Here is a 16,943-nt window from a genome sequence, read left to right on the forward strand (position 1 = left end):
AATTAGTGTTCCATACTTCTTTGTAAATGTGTACTCAGCTTAGGTGATTTTTTTTTTCACTCTAAAATGGAGTCACGGTATTCACTGCTTTGTCTTTTGCTGTTTGTTCAAAATTTTAAATATGCATTCCCTTTATTCAGCAATTCCTTGTCTGAAAAATTGTTTTATGAAAGTACATATGCATCTATCTTTTGTCATGCGAGGATGTTTGTTATAGAATGCTGTCATTGTGAAAAACAAAAATCAGAATGTCTATCAATAGTCAATTGACAGATAAGTTAGGTACTTTCGTATAGTAGATTACTTTGCAATTAGAAAGATAGGCTAGATTTATATTAAAGAAAAGATGTCCAGAGGTAAGAATAGGAAATCAGCATAGCATGGTCCCATTTCCACACAGGAAATAATGCATTTTCAAAGTCTGCAAGGATATTAACAGTGATTATCTCTGGGATATTAGATTATGTGATTATTGGTAAGGCAGGAAACAAGATACCTTTTACCTTAACATATGTGAACCTTTTTATTTTTTAACATTTTTATGATATTCTTTGCTCTTAAAAAAAAACAACTTTCCATTTTGGAAAATATATATATGGCTACAGAAATATTTTTTGCCTCTTGGCTCTCTTTCTTGTACCAAGAGGCAGTAGCGCCAAGCTCCATTATCAAATAGTAGGCCAGAAAGAACCATTGAGACTTATAATATTGATAAATGACCAATGGAGAAGGGCCCAGACATACTGCTTATCAATTATAGACATAGTGAAGAATGAGCACAAGTCCTACTCTCTTCAGCTTCTGAGGAAGCTGGAGGTGAGTATGAGGAGCAGGGGTGGATTTGTGATTGTCTGAAACATGAGCAGACAAATGTGTGAATTTAGATATATGATGGAGCTTCCAGTAATCAATGTCAAAGCAAATCTTTTCAGTCCCTAGTGTTCCCTTTAATGTTAGGATTTTCCAGCAGCACAGGTCAGTTGGTTGGCTCTCTGTCTCCATCTTCCCTTGTGGCCCTTTCCTTATTTGCTTCAGAACTCTTGGCACGACGTTCAACAAAAGTTACCAGTATTCCTGGTATAGGAGCAGTAACCGTGCCCCAGTACTCATTGTTGGTTCAAGAATATACATACTTGGTCTTTCATAACCAGAGGAATTTTTTTTTTTTTGGTTGGAAATGACCCTCAATCCAACATAACCAGGTTCACATAGCAAACTTATGTGTTGACGTATGTAAATAACTCAAGAGATGGTGCTAGTTTCATGGAAATCTTGAACCAGTAGGCTCTCTGTGACCCTAACCTGAGAAGTGATGTAAAATCAGCTTTAACCTTAGGCTGCCTACAGGTTGGGGTTTCCCAGGTGGCTGAGTGGTGAAGAATCCACATGCCAATACAGAAGACGAGGGTTTGATCCCTGGGTTGGAAAGATTCCCTGGAGGAGGAAATGGCAGCCTACTCCTGTATTCTTGCCTAGAAAATCCCATGGACAGAGGAGCCTGGTAATCTCCATGGGGTCCCAAAGAGCCGGTACGACTGAGCATTCAGGCACACCTACTCGTTGTCCTTACTGTTTCCACACTCCTGGGTCAGGCCTTCCCTCTTGGTCCATGGTGGCCACTCCTGTCCTGACTTCATGTCCTTTCACCATCCTATCCACAGAACAGAAAGTCTCTTAAATACTGCCTGCAGTTTCTCCTAAGATGTGCTTGCCTTGAGGAAAACATTGAAAAGAAGCGGGGAATAGAGAGGCCACCAACAAATGTCTTTTCTACCAATACTAACCCCCTTTCCCTGTCAAATATTTAGTTGGGCTAGACCTAGTAAGAGCTCAGCATTATCTTTACACCTGATTCTGAGCCCCAATTCTGGGTTGTTTAATTTTCGAGACTTTCTTAAGGTTGTAGAATGATGGCAAATCCTGGTTTCTCAAGGAAAGACCCTTATAAATTAGCCATATGTCCAAGGTGAGTTACTTTTTATATGGGATAGGTAATAAAAATTTCAGTGCCAGTGTGACATCCAGTAGAACAGAGGTCAGTAAACTTTTTCTGTGAAGAGCCAGATATTAATATTTTAGGCTTTATAGGCCTAGAATATGAAGAAGGCAGTGGCACCCCACTCCAGTACTCTTGCCTGGAAAATCCCATGGATGGAGGAGCCTGGTGGGCTGCAGTCCATGGGGTCGCTAAGAGTTGGGCATGACTGAGCAACTTCACTTTCACTTTTATGCACTGGAGAAGGAAATGGCAACCCACTCCAGTGTTCTTGCCTGGAGGATCCCAGGGACAGGAGAGCCTGGTGGGCTGCCATCTATGGGGTTGCACAGAGTCGGACACAACTGAAGTGACTTAGCAGTGACTTGGCAAGCTTAAAATATGCAGGTGTCATAACCGCTCAACTCTGCCATTATAACATGAAAACAGCAATAGAACACTACCCAAAGGAGTAGGTTTGGCTGTGCTCCAAAAAAACTTTGTTTTCAAAACAGGCTTTGGCCTGGATTTGGCCCTTAGGTGGTTTTTTTGCTAACCTCAGTAGGAGCGTTTTACTAACTCATGACTAGAAGTTAGGCTAGAAAATGTCCTATTTATATTTGCAAGACTGAGTTTTAGAATACTTCTTAAAATCAACACTCTTGAAACATAGATACAAGCAGAAAATTGTGGTCCACAAGATTGAACAGGAAAAACACATGTAAGAATTATTCATATTCGGCCGATTTGGGGGCCAGATTTAGCCTGAGAGCTGAAAGTAGCCTTAAGCAAAAGAGCTGTGTGGTTCCATTTATAAGGTGTTGTAGAACAGGCAAAACTAATCTCTGGTGAAAAAAGTCAGTTCTAGGTTGTCTGGGAGTTGGGTGTCGAGGTTGAGAAGAGGATGAGGGAACTTTCTAGGGTGGTGATGTATATATCTTGGTAGGGTTTTGTACTATACAGGCGTATTAATTTGTTCAGAAGTATTTTTGTATACTTCAGGTTTGTCCATTTCACTGAATGTAACTTTTACGTTCAAAAAATCCATAAATGAATAATGAACTCTGGTAGATGATACACATTTAGGAAGAATTGTTATTGATGATGTGCAACTTAATGTGAAAGCTATCGAAAAATAACGTGTCAAATGGATGGCTGGGTACGAGATAAATATAGAAAATGTTAATTGTAAAATATGTCTGTTGGTATATCGATGTTTGCTGTGTCATGCCTTCAACTTTTATATATGCTCTAAATTTTTCATAATATTACGTTGAGGCGAAAATAATCTTTAAATGTCAAAAATGGTTAGATAGTGAAAAGCAGCAGAGGAGGGGACGTGAAATCTTGTTTGTGGTGGTCAGAGAAGGCCTTACTGAGCAGCTCACTTTTGTGTAAATATCTGAAGGAAATGAGATTTGCTACCTGGGAGAAGAGCATTCCAGTGAGACTATCAAATGCATAGGTCCTAAGGTAGGAAAGTAGCTGGCTTATTTGCAGAATAATAAATTTGCCATTGTGACTGCCACAGAGGGAAAAAGGAGAAGAGGAGTTAGAACCAAAATCAGAGAGGCGACTGCTGGCCCGGTCATGCAGAGAACTTGCAGGCTGTGGTTGGGGCTTTGACTTTTAGGTGAGGTAGGAAGCATTTGGTGGATTTATAGCAGAAGTGTGTTTTCTTACGATTATCTGACTGCCGGTGAACAAGGGTAGAGCAGAGAAATCAGTAGCTGTTTAAGATATCCAGGTGCTATGTGATAGTGGCCCCACCCAGTATGATGAGAAGTGGTTGAATTCTGGATGACAAGACTTGCTGGCAGGATGTGAGATGAGAGAAGTTGAAGTAAGGCTGGCACTAAGGTTTCGTGCCTGAGCAGCTGGAAGAAGTTGCCATTAACTTCATCAGTGAGGAAGTCACAGGAGAAGCTCCTTTGGAGAGGACTGTGAGGAGCTCAATTTGAAACATGCAATGATTAAAGGTGTCTGTTAGGCATGCAAGTAGAAATGAGTTAATGACACCTCAGGAAAGCCTGGGGAATAGCCCAGAGTGTCCTCTTTGTGAGCCTGAAATGCTTTTAGGTCTCCTTTCTTTTCTTAAAAATACTGGGATTTAGTACTCATTCTGTAATATGTCCACATTTATTTTCATACAAAAAAAATTGTTTAGTTACTATAGTAACAGAATCCGCTCCCCTCCCACCCCCAAATGCCCATGCTCTAATCCCTGGAATTTGGGAATATGTTATGGTTACATGATAAAAAAGGATTTTGCAAATGTAATTAAGGTTACAGACCTTAAAATAGGAGGATTATCCTGGATTATCCCAGTGGGCCCAGTCTAATCATGTGAACTCTTAAAAAGCAGAGAACTTTCTTTGCTGGAGGCAGAAGTCAGAGAGAGAGATGAGGTGTGAGAGGGCCCTTCTGTTGCAGGAGAGGGCACATAAAAAGCATGAGAAGGGTTACAGGCAGCTTCCGGGAGCAGGCGTGGATCCTTGGCTAAAAGCCAGCAAGGAAACAGGGCCCTCCAGCCTACATCTCCAGGGAGCTGAATTCAGCCACTGAATGAGCTTGGAAGCAGGCTTTCCTAGTGTACCCTACCTGGAGATTGCTGCTGTGGGAATACCCTGTTATTTTTCTCCCTGTCAGTCCTTTTAATTCTCTCTTCCAAATACATGCTTCCTACTGAAGGGCTGGCCTCCCATCCCTTGTAGAGTTCTTAAATCTCCTTCCTTTTTTTTTTTTTTCTTTTCTTTTTTTTTAAGTCAGTCAAGACAGATATATGCTCATCTTCTCTGCCTTTGCCTGTACTCTTGACTTTGCCTAAATGAAGTTTTTCTGGGACTTCATTCACTCATTTATTGCTTCTGTCTCCAGAATTTTGTACTTTTCTTTTTCTTTTACTTCCATCTCTTCTGCCTGCAAAGCTTGCCTATATCTTGAAAAGAAAAAGCCTCACTTAACTTGCTGAAACAGTCTTTCTGTCACTAGAATGTTCTTCCCCCATTAGAATGAAAGTTCCAGGAGGGCTTCTGTGCTCAGTACTGTATCCTCAGCTGCTCTATCCTAACTACTCTATCCTTTGTTTTATTTTATTTTTTTGTACTCCATCCTTTAGAATAGAGCCTGGCAGCTGATGGATGCTTAAATCAGTATTTGTTGGAAGACTTGAATCCTGTTTTTCTTCTGTCTACAGCCAATATTTTTTGTCTTTAACAACAAGTTTTACATATCATTGTTTGTAGTTCTTTCTTTAATGACTACATGGAATGAATGGACCATAATTGATCTAGTCATTTCCTTATTGAAGATACTGTTTCTGTTTTGTCTACCATACTAAAATTTACTAAAAAAAAAAAAATTAATAGAGTTATGGAATAGTAAAGGAAATCTTACAAAAGTAAGTAAAAAGACAGATAATATAGGATGCATAAAAGATGAATGGTCAGTTTCAAAGTTCAAAACATCTGACTGATGAAGTTTAAGAAGGAGCAAAGAAAACAGATAGTTATTGACAAATTTATATAAGACGATTTCCTAGAGCTAAAAATGTCTAGATTGAAAGGGTTTTTCAAAATACATAGCAAAATTAATGATAAAAGGACCAAAAATGATCTTGATTAAAAATAATAATAATAATAATACCCCACCAAGTGAAAAGAGAGATCCTAAGATCTTGGAGTGTTCAGCTTGTGGTTCCAGAGAGAATGAAAATGAGATCACCTTACAGTTAAATGAAACAGTGGCATTGAATTCAGTGGCAGCGCTGGATGCTAGAGGAAGTTAGAGTAGCTTCAGCTTCTCTTCAGCGTCAACAACTGACTTTTTCCTACATGGACTTTTTTATCCTGCCAAATCAAATGTAAAAATAAGGACCTTTTCAGACATTCAACGGCTAAGTTGCCTCCCATGTACCTTTTTCTGTGTTAGTTTCTTAAGGCCCTGGGGATGTACTTCTGGGAAAGTGAACAAAGAAAGGAGACACTGAAATTCAGGAAACAGTGGCTCTAACTCAGAAAAGCAGTAAAGGGAAGCACTGGAGGTGACAACTGTATCAGCAGACTGAGAGGGCAGCCAGGCCAGATTGAAGCGAGACTGTGGGGAGAGGGTGGGGGAAGCCTTCTGGGAAAGAGGGTGTTAAAGGTGGGTTCTTGCTGGGTAGAACCAGCAGTTAAAGAAAATTGAAGTTAAAGCAGTGGAAACCATTGAAGGGAAGGAGGAACTCCAGGGAAAATGAAGAACTCTCTGAGGAAGGAAATGTATTTCTAATATAGTACTTGGCTAGTGAGTAGACGTCAGTTACAGTCCAACAGTGTTGCACTGATTATTTATTCAACTCCAATTAGTGGTGGATCTATCTATATTGCAAGAGCAGAAGGAAGAAGTATTGGGGGAAGTTCCAGAGCTATATCCTAATCTACCATGGCTTGAGTAAATAGGCAGTGTCTAAAATGGGTAAGTCAGAAAGTTGTAGGATAAGCACAGTATTTCAAGAAATGGCAGTAGCTATCTAACAGAAACAACCAAAAGTTGAAATTAATTACCTCTGAATATTAAGACTGGATGTGGGGAGTCTTACCCAAACAACAGGGAGACGGTTTTTCATTATTGTCTTTCAGTACTATTTGATTTTCTGAATACAGGCAAGAATTAGTTGGATAAGAATTGTTATACATTCAAAAAACTAAGTAATATATGCCTGTTATAAAACATTCATGCTAAACTAAAAAGGCATGAGTGAATGACAGTCACAGTAGTTCCATCTCTCAGAAGTAACTACTGGTCGTTTTCTATATGTATAGCCTTCTAAACTTGTGTGTTTATTTATAAACATATATTGAATATTCTGCAACATTTTTACAGTAATGATTATTACACACTAATATGTTGGGCCATGTGTGTGTCGCTGAAATAGATCATGGTTTTCTTTGTGTGTCATTCAGTCTGGAGTGCACCACTGTTTTTAATGATTAAATAGTGTTCACTTTTATAGATGTGTGTGCCAGAATTTATCCAACTCGGAGACTTCTAGTTCTTCACTGTTTTTAATCACACGTCTATAATAGATGCCCTTAAAGAGTTTGGGCCCAGGCTTGTTGTGTTAAGAATTCCTTTCCAGCTGGGACGAGGACCTGACAGCCATGGGGTTATTCTCTGACTCTTTCCCACTGGGCCAGTCAGATCGCCTCCCAGAAGTCTGAAAATAAAAATCCATACATGCTCTTCCATCTCCAGTAAAGGAAGTGTGCTGAGAAACGGAGGTGAGGGGCCTTGAAGGCCCAGAGAAAGACACATCAGGAGAGACTGACACTCACACTGAAGCCAACTTGCTTCCTGGTGGTTTTTCAATATCTAATTCATGCAGCAAACATTGGTGAAATGCCTTTTATATGCCAAATACTATAATAAGGATACAGTGATGGGAGAAACAAGGTAGACAAGTTCCTTGCCCTCTTGTAGCTTTTTTCTAATGGAGAAGATATGGCAAAAAATATAAATATGCCGCATGGTAAGAACTGCAGAGTAAGTAGAGGAAGTGATAGGGGAAGGAAATCAAGGAAAGCCTGTTAGAGATTACTTTTCTGGGAGGGCTTCCCTGGTGACTCAGTGATAAAAGAGTCCTCCTGCAATGCAGGAGCACCGGTTCAGTCCCTGGGTTGGGAAGATCCCCTGGAGAAGGAAGGGGCAGTCCACTGCAGCATTCTTGCCTGGGAAATCCCATGCACAGAGGAGCCGGAAGGCTACCCTCCATGGGGTCGCATAGAGCTGGACATGACTGAGCGACTCAACAACAGCAGCTTTTCTGCCGGGACCTGGCGAGTGACGCGTAAGCCAGACAAGGTAAAAGCTAGGAAAAGAGTGTTGTTTTGGACATGAGAAATGAGACATGAGAAATCTTGGCACATGGAGAAGTAAATCTGAAGGCCCTAGGATGAGAAAGAGCTTGATGTGTTTGAGGAACAGGAAGGAATTTGGTGTGGTTGTTGTGCAAGAGCGTGGGGGGACTTAGTTTGAGGTGAGTGTGAAGATGCAGGGGAGAACCAAAGCATGTGAGGAATTTGGACTCGACTTTAAATGCAGTGAAAAGCTTCGGTAGAGAAGTGCCATGATTTTATTTTTAAAATGTCTCTTATGAGTCATGACTGTATTTCCTGCCCTTGGGCTCTATTAGATATTGTTGTTAAATTCATCTTGAATTCTCCTTTTAAAAAAAAAAAACAAGCTGATTTGAGTAGATTTCAGTTAGTTACTTGCACCCAAAAGGCTGGGTTAAGAAATCTTCCTTGTCTTTGTGTATACAACCCTGACCCATTTCACAGCTTTCATTATTTTTGTTTGTTGGCTATTTTCTTTGCTTTTTAAAAAATTACCTCTTCGTGACCTTCCTTGCTCTCTCGTGGAGAGTCTGACTTTTTATTATTGTTATCTAAGGAATCTTTGTATGTTGTCAAGAGTAAACTTTTGTCTTTTGTATTCATTTTCCCCCCAGTTAAGTGTTTGCCTTGTAACTTTGTTCCTGTTAATTTTTGACACTCAGAACTTCATTTTGTTTTAAATAACAGCTTTAGTAAGATAAAAGTCACATGAATTTACCTTCTAAAGTATACAACTCACTGATTCTTAATATATTCACAAAGTAAATTGATCACTTAATTCCAGAACACCTTCATCCTGAAAAAGAAATCCTGTACCCAATAGTAGTCATTCCCCGTCCTCCTCTCATCCAAGCCCCTGGAAACCGTTAATCTACTTTCTGTCTCTCTGGATTTATGGAACCTATTCTGGACGTTTCGTGTAAATAAATTCGTAGAATTTGTGGCCTTAGCATAATGTCTTTGTCATAGCATATTTCAATACTTCACTCCTTTTTTATAGTTAAGTAACATTACATTGTGTGGACATGCTGTTTATCCTTTGTCAGTTGATGAGCATTTGGGTTATTTCCATTTGTTGGCTATTGCGTTTAGAACATTTGTCTGTACAGAAAGATTTGGCTTGTAGTTTGGTTTGGATCAGTGTTCCTCTTTTCTTTTGCAAAGAGTGCCATCTTTCTAAAGTATTTTCATGATTAGATTATTAAATTTCAATCTTTAGTCCTTATGAAAATTCATTTTGGTTTAAGATTTAGAAAAAGAATATTATTTTTCCCAATAGATGTTCCTAGATAATTTAGGTCTAACTGGTCTATCGTTCATCTTTTTCTCAAGCGCACACAGGACCTAATTGATAATTTATTAAATAATTTATCCTGCCCCCATTGGTTCAAAATCTGTTTATATCAAAATTAAAAGTGTATAATGGGAAAATATGTTTCTGAATTTTTCTTTTATTCCATTGATCCTTTAATCTCATATTATGGTCTTCCTTTGTAGTTCCGGTAGCTTTGTAATACCTTTTAAGATCTTTAAAGAGTATATTTTCATTTTAAAAAGTGACATGGTTAGCCCCTCAAGACATTGTGCTATATATTAACACTTTTGTCAACTTCTAGGAAAAAAATCCAGTGAACTCTGACCACAGTCAGGTTAAAGTCACAAGGTTAGGAAAAAATTGTTTATTTTGAATCACCCGGAGCTACAATACAGCATGTCTCCTTTATTCAGGCGTTTCTTTTATGTGCCTTATCCTGTGGATTGAGCCTCCCTGGTGGCTCAGACAGTAAAGAATCCACCTGCAATGCAGGAGACCTGGGTTTGATGCCTGGGTTGGAAAGATCCCCTGGAGGAGGGCTTGGCAACCCACTCCAATATTCTGGCCTGGAGAATCCCATGGACAGAGGAGTCTGGCGGGCTACAGTCCTTGGGGTCACAAAGAATCAGACACAGCTAAGCCCAGCACAGCATGTATCTTCTTTGCAAAATGAATTTCTAGATATTTATTTTTGTTGCTGTTGTAAGTGAAGTTCCCTGCCCCCTTTATATCCTTACTGGTTATTTCATTAATACAAAGTTTTGCTTTTGGCTGTCACCCAGTTTGTTGAGTTTTTCTTAATTGTGATGGCTTTTGGTTGGTTCTCTTGGGTTTTCTTGTGGAGCAGAGTGTTATTGTTACCAACAATAATAAAGTAGGGGAAAGTAGTCTGAAGGAAAAAGTTTAGTGTGTTAATGGAGAGCAAAACCTTATTTTTGCTTAGCAGGTCAGAGAAGGCCTTTTTGAGGAAGCAGCATTTCCACAGAAATCTTAAGACTGCAATGGTAGTCAGCCAGACAGTGGGAGGAAGAGCTTGTAGGCAGAGGGGATCAGCACGTGTGCCATCTGGAGGAACAGTGTGTGTGGGGCATGGGAGCGGTGAGCAAGGGCGAGGGCTGGAGAGGTGCTTGAGAACTTCAGACCCAATCCTGAGTCTAGTGGAGTAAGCACCCAGAGAGGTTTCTGAACGGAAAAATGTTTATATTTTTTTAAAGGACATTTCTGTCTACATGTTTTAAAGAGTCAACCAGTTACCATATGTAAAATAGATAGCGAATGGGAATTTGCTGTATGACTCAGGGAACTACAACTGGGGCTCTGTAACAACCTAGAGGGGTGGGATGGGGAGGGAGGTTCTTGAGTGAGGGGATATAGGTATGCCTGTGGCTGATTTGTATTGGTCTTTGGCAGAAACCAACACTGTACTGTAAAGCAATTATCCTTCAATTAAAATAAATAAATTCAATTATATATAAAAAGGATTCATCCAGCTGCTTTGTGGAAATGGATTAAAGACAAACAGGGTAGGAAAGGAGTCAAGTTAGGAGGCATTTGTAGTATTTAGCCTCAGACTTGCTTATCTTGGTCTAAGCTAATGCCACTCTTCTCTGCTCAGCCCTTCCGTCTCTATGTTGTTGTTTAGTTGCCAAGTTGTGTCCAATTCTTTGAGACCCCATGGGCTGTAGCCCTCTATGCTCCTCTGTCTGTGGCATTTCCCAAGTAGGAATTCTGGAGTGGCTTGCCATATCCTTTTCCAGGGGATCTTCCCGACCCAGGGATTGAACCCGCGACTCCAGCATTGCAGGAGGATTCTTTACCACTGAGCGTCTGGGGGAGCCCTCAGTCTCTATAGAGTAAAATAAAAATTTTATCGAATTGGGAAATAAGTTTTATATTAGAAGTTTGAATTTCAGATTGGCCACTAGAAGGCTACATTTTTATAATCACATGTTGTATAGCTTCATAAGCAGCCCATCTTGATGTATTTGTCAGGTTTCCTATGTTATTCGAGATGAAGTGGAGAAGTACAACCGGAATGGGGTCAATGCCCTGCAGCTGGACCCAGCACTTAACAGACTTTTCACGGCCGGTCGAGACTCCATCATAAGAATATGGAGTGTCAATCAGCACAAGGTAAGGCAGGGGTTGAGTTTATATTTTCAATCTATGCTCAGTAAATTTTGGTGTGTCTAATATGGTGCCTTTCACAGTTTCAGATTTAATCTCTTTGAGTACTCAGTTATTTGGTACACTCTATAAATGAAGACATTGCAACCAGAATTCAGTAAGCCTCTGAGGAAAACACCCCAGGGGAGTTTTAGAAGTGTTTTAGCTAAGGCAAGGACTCCATAAACTAGGTTTGTGATAATAGCTCTTTGCTGCAAAGGAGCTTAGAGATTTTTCTGGTAGGGGAATTCTTTTCAGCAATTTATTTTTCTGTTTTAAATATGTTCCCAAAAAGCTTTCTTGGCATCCCTTTTCAGTGCTACTAAAAAAAGATTGAATATGCTTTTACATTTATAATTAACCTTCAACAAATATTTTTTTCATTTAAAAGTGATTAGGATGGGGATTTCCCTGGCCATCCAGTGGTTAAAATGCCACACTCCCAATGTGTGTGTGAGGGGGATTCAATCCCCAGTTGGGGGAACTAAGATCTTTCATGCTGACAGTACAGCCAAAAAAAAAAAGTGGTTACTGTACCCACAAAGACCCACAGGGTCTTACTATATAGCATAAAGTTGATGTAAAAATATGAAAACAGAAAACAGGACTTAGTGATAATGTCAAGATAAGGCCCCAGTCAGATGGAAAGGCGCTCTTTTTGTATTTTGTGTGAATGCCTATATTATGAATAACATAGAAAGGAAGATTCCAGGAAGAAGGAGGAGCATTTCTTGAACTCCTAGCGTTGTACCAGAGCAGTTTCCCAGATTATTTCTCACAATAATCCTTCAAGGCAGATCCACTTTCCCCTTATGATGGGAAAACAGGCTAAGAGAAACCATGGTTGAGTAACTGGTTCATGACAGAGAGTTAGAGCCCAATCTAACCTTGAAACCCCGAGGTTAGACTTTGTCATTTTAAAAGGCTGTGTGTTTTAGTAAGCTCTGCGAGTCTGATGTTGCATCTGAAAAAGAACAACTACTTTGCACAGTTTGGATAGTTTCTTTAAATGGACTTTGGCCCAGTGAGTTTTGAATTTTTTGACCAGTGTAAATAGTGGAGGTCCCATATTAAAAACATAGAAAATAAAGTTGTGGCTCTGAAGTGCTTTTCAGAACCTACTTTTGAATTGGAATGTCACCTTCCTAGAGATTTACAGCATTTCAGACAAATTAAGGAAAACACAAGAACTAACCAGGAAGAGTTAGAAAGCTGCCTCTTCAGCCCTCAGACATCTCTCTCTGGTTCTCATTTTATGACAAGATTGAATAGCATCAGTTCTCAAATAGACTTGTAGAGAGCTATTCTCTTTGCCCATGAAGCATCTTGAACTTGCCTGTCTTAGATGTAGGGTGTAACTAAATACTCTTCTTTAAAAGGCCTCTCCTGGTAATTGAGCCAAGGGAGAGCAGTAGAAAAATCTTGAGTTACTGAATTGAAATGGTGATCCTTTAGCCATTGGCTTCCATTTTTTCTCTGAAGGACTGTAGATTCTGTGAGGAAATGTTCAGTTCACAGGTAAAAACAACAGTAGGAAGCTAAGAGCGGAAGTGGGCATCTTCGTCTGCCATCCGGCTAGGCTTCTCACCACTCTGAGCAGCTGCTTTTCTGTCCCTGCTGTCTGCTTTGAGCCTTCACCGCTGCTGAGGCAGATCCCCCCAGATCTGCTCATATCTCATCCTTTCTAGAGAAGCCCTTCCCATTGCACTCGTGTCTCACGCAGTGCCTAGCCCAGGCCTCGTTGCCTTCCCTAACTTCAGGGCATTTGTCCTGGAACCCAAGGCTTATGTCAGTGATAAAACTGTTCTAAAAGAAAACTTCTGTTTATATCTGCCATATGGAAGCATCAATCATTTGGTGAAATTCTACTCTGAATTCAGCTGTAAATTTGAAGACCTTAGAGAAGTGTGTCACATTAATTAAAGAATCTAAACATAATCATGTTTTTATGATATATTTATGACATATTTTATCCTCTAATATACGAAGAGACATTTTTATGATTTATCTTGTAATTTCAGCAAGATCCATATATAGCATCTATGGAACACCATACTGATTGGGTGAATGACATTGTACTCTGTTGTAATGGGAAAACATGTAAGTATTTCTTTGGATTGTTGAGCTTCTGGATGATTTTAATTCAATTTATTTTTCTCTTTATTTTATTTTTTTCATTGTTATGTAAGCCTCTTTCTTGAAGTGTAACATACAGAAAAGTACACATATCCTGAGAGTACAGCTCAATAAAATTTCACAAAGTGAATACCCGTATCAAGAAACAGATTACCGAGGTCCCTCTTAGGCCACCCTTCCAGGCACTGTCCCTGTCCCAGGATAACTGCTCTCATGTCCTCTAAGCACTGTTGATTAGTTTGCCTGCATTGTCACTGTATATAAATAGACTCAGGCGATATGTATTTTTCTTTTAACCTGATTAGTCTCTTTTTGTTCTCTTTATGGTAAGATCCATTTCTTGGTTTTGCAGTCTGTCTTAGAGAAATTTTTTGTAGTCAAATTAGTTGCACCTTCAGCTGGAGCATTGAAGAGTTTGTCTTGCTTATTTAAAAAAATATTTGAGACAAAATATAAAAAGTTCTAGAAAGAACTTTTAGATACATATGTGTATGTGTGAGTATGTGAATGTTAAGATGTTTGAATTAACATTAGGAATGTTATAAATATTCAACATACATAAATATTCAAATATTTATGTATGAACATTTTGTATATATGAAAGTTTGAGACTGTTAATTTTTTTAAGTTAACTCTTTCAAATGGTGTTAAAACACACCACTAAGGGGTTTGTTCATTCTCTGCCTTTTCTAGTAATATCTGCTTCTTCTGATACAACAGTGAAAGTATGGAACGCACATAAGGGATTTTGCATGTCAACATTAAGGACGCATAAGGTAAGACAGCTAACACGGTTTCAGTTCTTTAGTGCAGTACTAGGATCTCAGTACTTTATATGGCTCATTTGCTTATTGGTCTACAGAGTAGATGATGATATATATGTTTTGTTACAGGATTATGTGAAGGCCTTAGCATATGCCAAGGATAAGGAACTCGTAGCATCAGCTGGATTGGACCGACAAATATTCCTTTGGGATGTGAATACTCTAACAGCACTGACTGCCTCAAATAACACCGTCACAAGTAAGGTGTTTGAAAATTTTTCTTTAAAAGTGATCCAAGTTGACATTAAGTATGGTTTATAAAACAAATTTGATAAGTTTGCATCAAGACAGTGGTTCTGCCTGTAACGTTCTAGTCCCTGAGAGTGTGATTAGAAGCTAGTTCCTCACTGTGGTCTAAAAATGGTAACTTCTCCAGGTGTAACCTGGCCATTTTTGTACGTAGCATGTTAGCTCCCTAGCTAACATATAAGCTTCCAGAGCGCAGAAGTGTCTGTCTTATTACTTTTTATTAATATATCCTACAGCTTTACCTGGCCCAGGGCCACACTCTAGGCAGATATTACTGATGAAAGTAGTGACTACCTGGCCAAAAGTAGGCAACTCTTGACTTTTAGAAGTGTTGTGCTTAGTTGTGTCCGACTCCCCTCTGCGACCCTTGGAGAATCCCAGGGATAGGGGAGCCTGGTGGGCTGCCATCTGTGGGGTCGCACAGAGTCAGACATGACTGAAGTGACTTAGCAGCAGTAGCAGCAGGTTCCTCTGTCCATGAGACTTTCCAGGCAAGAATCGTGGAGTGGGTTGCCATTTTCCTTACCCCAGGAAAAGTGTTACTGGATACTAACAGCCTTCAAGTTAATAACCACATAGGAAAATACCCAAAGGAAAGAAAGAGGGCTTTTAGTGCCAATACTCTAGGACCCTTTCAGAGCAGCCTTAAGAATTCAACCAATTCCAGAAGAGTGCAGGAAGGCTGACCCTCGCTTCTAGAGACAATTCAGAAACCTTCGCAGCGAGTTAATAGCATGGATGCCTTATCAACTAAGATCTCAGTTACCCAGTCAGACCCAGACAGGTTAGACTTGAAGTTCGGCCTGGTGTCAGTAGCGACTCCTAGGAGCATATTTTTAGCTAAGCCTGGCTTAGAAGATCTGTGTTGATGATGTGGCCTGAACTTTCTGGATCCCTGCATGACAGATCCAGTTTGTCATGACTGTGTAATACTCATGTTGACATAGCTAGCAATTCTAATGTAATCTAGTATGTGTCAAGAAGAGCAGCTTGGGAGACTGGTGTTTATAATTTCTTAATATTATTTTGCCCTTTTTTCTCAGGAAATATGTGAAGGTTTAGACACTATTCTTCCCGTGTTCTCTGTGATTAATGTACACAGTCTCAGGGATTCAGCAGCTGGTCCCTACTGGGGCTGTCATAATGCATCATTTAATTCTCTCTAATGTAAGGCCTGCCTGAAAGAGACACTAACAAGAGGGAATGAAGCCAAAAAAAGAAGGATTGTCCCAAGGTCAGAGATGAGGCTTAGTGGTATAGATTCAGCAACAAGTATATTCTACTTAGAACTGTTTAGAGAGGGTATCAGACACGCTTTTTATCATTATGGAAATAACGATAATAGCTAACATTTATTGAGCATTCAGTAGAAGCAGTTACTTTTCTAAATACTTTATATGTATTTATTCCGTTACTCACAATCAGTATTTTTGTTTACACTTATTCCTGTTGTAAAGTTGGAATCATACTGTATGGACAGTTTTATGTATGTGCTTCAGTGGTATTGACTTCTGAATCAGAGAGCATGAATGCAATTCTTGCCACATAGTGCCTAGTTTCCTTCCAGAAGAGTTGTACCAAATTATCCTTCCACGGGTAATGTATGAGAGTGCCATTTCAACTTTTTTTTTTTGAGAACCAAGTATATTGCCTTGTTTTTTACTGATTTTGTCAGTGAAAATGGTATTTTGTTTTGATTTGTGTTTTCTTGTAAAAAATGAGTTTAGCTATAGTTTTCATTTTTATTGGCACTTGTGTATCTTTGAAAATATATTGCTTATGTGAATAGCTTTTTAAGTGGCAGTTCAGTTCAATTTAGTAAATATTTATTGAGCATTTGTGTATGCTCAAATCCAGAAGGGATGTAAATTTTAATAGTATTATTTAGAACTAGCTCCATAATAGGTAAATTTCTCTTCCTTAAGAGTCCTCATAAAGATAAGATTTTCTAAATCAAATAATTAAACTTGCAGTTTGTGCTGACTAGCTACTAAACAGCTGATGATTTTAACCTTTAGCTCTATTTATCCTTAATAGCTTCTTCTTTAAGTGGGAACAAAGATTCCATTTATAGCCTGGCAATGAATCAACTGGGAACAATCATTGTATCAGGGTCCACTGAGAAGGTAAGGGGGAACTTAAGGGGTATATTTTAACACTAGAAAACAAAGAAACCAACATAATTTGATCTTTGTAATTACAAAATATATAGACAGTGGTTTTGCCTGGATACTAAAAATAAAGGCTTTATTTGAACAAATAAGGGTATAACTGTATAATTACTGTCATGTGTGTGGTGCCAGGGTTGGAGGGTAGAGTGGGGAGGCCTGTGCATTTTTTTTTTACGTTAAAGAGGCTTCCTCCTGCTTAAAAAAGTTGGGAGCCTTGGACACTGGAACACT

The 16,943-nt window shown here is 39.2% G+C and overlaps 1 protein-coding gene across 1 annotated transcript in view; it reads left to right on the forward strand.

The window, feature by feature from the left end:
• Nucleotides 1–16,943, forward strand: part of WDR48 (WD repeat domain 48) — a 47,577-nt gene that overhangs the window by 2,439 nt on the left and 28,195 nt on the right. The window contains exons 2-6 of the mRNA XM_069561907.1: nucleotides 11,159–11,299; nucleotides 13,354–13,432; nucleotides 14,162–14,244; nucleotides 14,362–14,491; nucleotides 16,579–16,667. Of these exons, the coding sequence (XP_069418008.1) occupies nucleotides 11,159–11,299; nucleotides 13,354–13,432; nucleotides 14,162–14,244; nucleotides 14,362–14,491; nucleotides 16,579–16,667 (522 nt within the window). The remainder of the gene's footprint in view (nucleotides 1–11,158; nucleotides 11,300–13,353; nucleotides 13,433–14,161; nucleotides 14,245–14,361; nucleotides 14,492–16,578; nucleotides 16,668–16,943) is intronic.

This window comes from Ovis canadensis, chromosome 19, assembly GCF_042477335.2.
Source record: "Ovis canadensis isolate MfBH-ARS-UI-01 breed Bighorn chromosome 19, ARS-UI_OviCan_v2, whole genome shotgun sequence".
Classification (NCBI taxonomy): domain Eukaryota; kingdom Metazoa; phylum Chordata; class Mammalia; order Artiodactyla; family Bovidae; genus Ovis; species Ovis canadensis.